The sequence below is a fragment of the Labeo rohita genome, chromosome 10 (assembly GCF_022985175.1).
Source record: "Labeo rohita strain BAU-BD-2019 chromosome 10, IGBB_LRoh.1.0, whole genome shotgun sequence".
NCBI lineage: Eukaryota > Metazoa > Chordata > Actinopteri > Cypriniformes > Cyprinidae > Labeo > Labeo rohita.
In genome coordinates, this window is record NC_066878.1 from 29448295 (window position 1) to 29451945 (window position 3651).

The 3651-nt window shown below is 31.7% G+C and overlaps 1 protein-coding gene across 2 annotated transcripts in view; it reads left to right on the forward strand.

The window, feature by feature from the left end:
* Nucleotides 1-3258, forward strand: part of LOC127172338 (kinesin-like protein KIF2A) — a 38667-nt gene extending 35409 nt beyond the window's left edge. For both annotated transcript variants that reach the window (XM_051121601.1, XM_051121602.1), the window contains exon 21: nucleotides 389-3258. In XM_051121601.1, coding sequence (XP_050977558.1) covers nucleotides 389-474 — 86 coding nt within the window. In that variant the 3' untranslated portion in view covers nucleotides 475-3258. The remainder of the gene's footprint in view (nucleotides 1-388) is intronic.
* The last annotated feature ends 393 nt before the right edge of the window (nucleotides 3259-3651 follow it).

The following is a 3651-nucleotide window of genomic DNA, read 5'->3' on the forward strand; positions in this document are numbered from 1 at the left end:
AAATGTAGTCTACTTTAATAAGGTTAAACACTAAATTCTAAATAAACAAAGCTTAAAAACTACAGATGTCATTGATTTTCTCTTTTTAATTTTGTTCTTTGATTAACAGACATCACAGCAGCTGGTTATTAGGATATTTTGGCTGCTGTCACTTTAAAAGTCGCCGCTATGAAGTGAAGTTGGAGCGCGTGTCTGAATTGTCTCCCGATTGATGTGCTCGTAAAGATGTTCTGTGTCCAAATAAATGCAATTCTTTTCCAGCTTTGAGCAGGATGGCCACACACACACATCATTCTTGTCTCCTATAAAATTGTTTTTCTTCATGTCAAATCTGATGCTTTGTGAACTAAGATTGACACACAGTATATTGCATTTCCTTTGGTTTCAGATAAAGTGAAGTCCTTCCGCTCAGCTCTTCAGGAAGAGGAACAGGCCAGTAAGCAGATCAACCCCAAACGCCCGCGAGCCCTGTAGCGCCACACAGCACCAGCATAACAATCCCATCAGCCCTCATCCTATCAACGTATCTACATGTGTAACCTGTACGTGATGTGGCGGTTTCTTTCATCCAACAAAAGCACATTTTCATTGTATAGATGATTTCTTACTAAACTGAATGATGAGAGAGTTTAAGGCCTTGAGAGGGTATACGGTGAGCTAATGCATGAACAACCAGCTCTGCGCGTGTGAAACATGTAAATATGTCATTCATGCTTTTCAGATGTATATATACTGCTCATCTACTTGCATAACAGTTTACCAGGTAATGAAATGTGATTATGCCGTCCCAATGGAAAAAGAGCGAATGCAGTCTAGGAATAGTCATAATTAGGGATGCACTGATATAGACTTGTCAACCAGTTATCTTTATGGCTACTAATTAAGGCATGTTTTCAACACAGAATGACAAAGGTACTTAATTTTTTTGGGAGAAGAAAAAAATAAAATCACAATTCTGCTTTATATAGAGTTTATATCTCAATAAAAAAAAAAAAATTAAAAAAAAATCAGAAACATTAAATATAACCTTAGAATTTTCACTTTCACAGTTCTTTTAAATATTTAACATTTTTTAAAATTCCATTGCAGAATAAAAAAATAAAAAGGTAACTGCAACTTTTTACCTCACAATTCAAATTTTTAATTTTGAAGTTTTTACTTCATCTGGATGGTACAAAACAAATTGTTTTTTTCATTTTTAGGTAAACCGATTTCATTTAGTGTAAAAGTTTGGTACTATGCTAAAATAAAATTTTACTGAAATCGTACATATTTTTGTGATATCAACCTCAAATTTGGAGTACAACTTTAGATTTATGACTTTTTTCAACAATTTTAACAATTGCTAGAATATAATAATTTTAGAATAAAACATGTTTTGGGAAATATACACTTCCAGTCAAACGTTTTTGAACATTACGATTTTTAATGGTTTTTTTTTCCTCTCTCTTCTGCTCACCAAGCCTGCATTTATTTGATACAAAGTAAAGCAGTAATATTGTGAAATATTTTTACTATTTAAAATAACTGCTTTCTATTTGAATATATTTTAAAATGTAATTTGTGACCCTGTATAAAGGTCCATTTTTTGGAAGTTGAAAGAATCACAAACCTGAAGAAGCTTTCCATTGATGTATGGTTTGTTAGGATAATATTTGGCCGAGATACAGGTATTTGAATATATGGAATCTGAGGGTGCAAAAAAAAAAAATAATAATAATAATAATTTCTAAATATTGAGAAAAACACCTTTAAAGTTATCCAAATGAAGTTTTTAACAAGGCATATTACTAATCAAAAATTAAGTTGATATTTACAGTAGGAATTTTACAAAATATCTTTACTCAATTTCCTAATGATTTTTGGCATAAAAGAAAAATCAACCATTTTGACCCATACAATGTATTTTTGGCTATTGCTACAAATATAACCCAGTGACTTGTGGTCCAGGGTCACATTTATTCTTGTGATTTTAAAGCTGAATTTTCAGCATCATTACTCCAGTCTTCAGTGTCAAAAGTGATGATAAAGAAATTTATAATGTCACAAAATAATTTTATTGATCATGTGACTGAAGCAACGACACTAAAAATTCAGCTTTGATCACAGAAATCATTTTTATTTAGTAATAATTTTTACTAAATTTTTCCGTTTTTACTTTGGATCAAATAAATGCAGGTTGGTGAACAGAAGAGACTTCTTAAACATTAAAAATCTTACCGTTTAAAAACTTTTGACTGGTAATGAATATCTAATATAAACTTTTTGGCTTTTTTGGTTTTAAACACTGTGCTCTCAAACACTCAAGATTTATGACAGTAAAAAAACATAAATGGATCATAACTATTCATAAAATATTTTAGAACCATAAAAATCCCCTAAAAATACAAGTAAAACAACAACAACAACAACCACCACCACCACCATCATATACATACAACATACAACACTGTCCCATGACAGTGAAAACATTCTCAGAGGGTTAAATGAAAACACAATGGCTGTCAAGCTCAAACAAGACAATTTAAATAAATTGTTCTTTCATTCATTCATTCATTCATTTATACATAAAAAAATACAAGTGGGAAATATAGTATAATAAAATTAGGGGAGCCCATATTGATTGCACTGAAAATAGTTTTGGCTCATATTGATACAGTCAGCGATATATTGTGCATCCCTAATTACAGTAGAAGTTGCATGACTGCAGTGCAGATGATCTCTATTGAGACCTACAGGAAGTGATGAATTTAATAAATCATGTAGCAGTGAGATGATACATGACTTTTTTTTTTTTTTTTTACTTGATTGCCAGTAAGAGCCTTTACTGTAACAAAAAAAAATTAAATAAAAATAAAAACAAACGCAGGCCTTATTGCACCAACGTCACAACACACTACTAGATTTCAGTAAAAGAAACGTGCCTGTGAACAAACTGTACATGCTAATTAAGCTCAGATGAACAGGCCAGAGAAGTTTAGATATATTAAGAAGTGTGATTTTGTTACCATACAGTGTTTTGTTTACATTTTGAGGAATGTGTGGAAGTGGTCATAACATTCAGGCTACTGTCTCATTTTTAAAAAATGCTATTTATTAAAGCAGCAGTGTTTTTTTTAATGTTCCCCATCAATGCTCTGAATGATTTGTTCCAGTCTCATTTTAAGAGTTTGTGTGATGAGGGGAATCTGGATCTGTGTGGGACTCAGTGTTTCAATGTATTGCGTTGCTAAAATAAAAAGCCATCTGAAGACATCATTCTTCTGGTATTATTATTTAGAAAACTAAAATGACAATGTTATGGGGAAAAATCTGTAAACCATCTTAATTTCCAAAAATAAATGTCTTTAGTTATATTGCTTTCTTGTGAAACCAAGTTGTCAGTTTAAATCATCTGTTCACTTACGATTAGGGCTTTATGTTGATTGTCTCATTCTTTCTCTGTGACAGAAAGTTAGTGAATATCAAACGAAGAGTGCCTCACCTTGATTACAAATGCGATACTGATTTTATGCAACAGTTCATCAATAAACAAGACGTTAATATTAAGAGACCTACATTTTAGACAGCATATTGCCTGTTTTTGCTCTATTTCGCAAACAAATAACCATTACAAACACAGCCACAGCACTGTTTTGTGTCTTTGAGCAA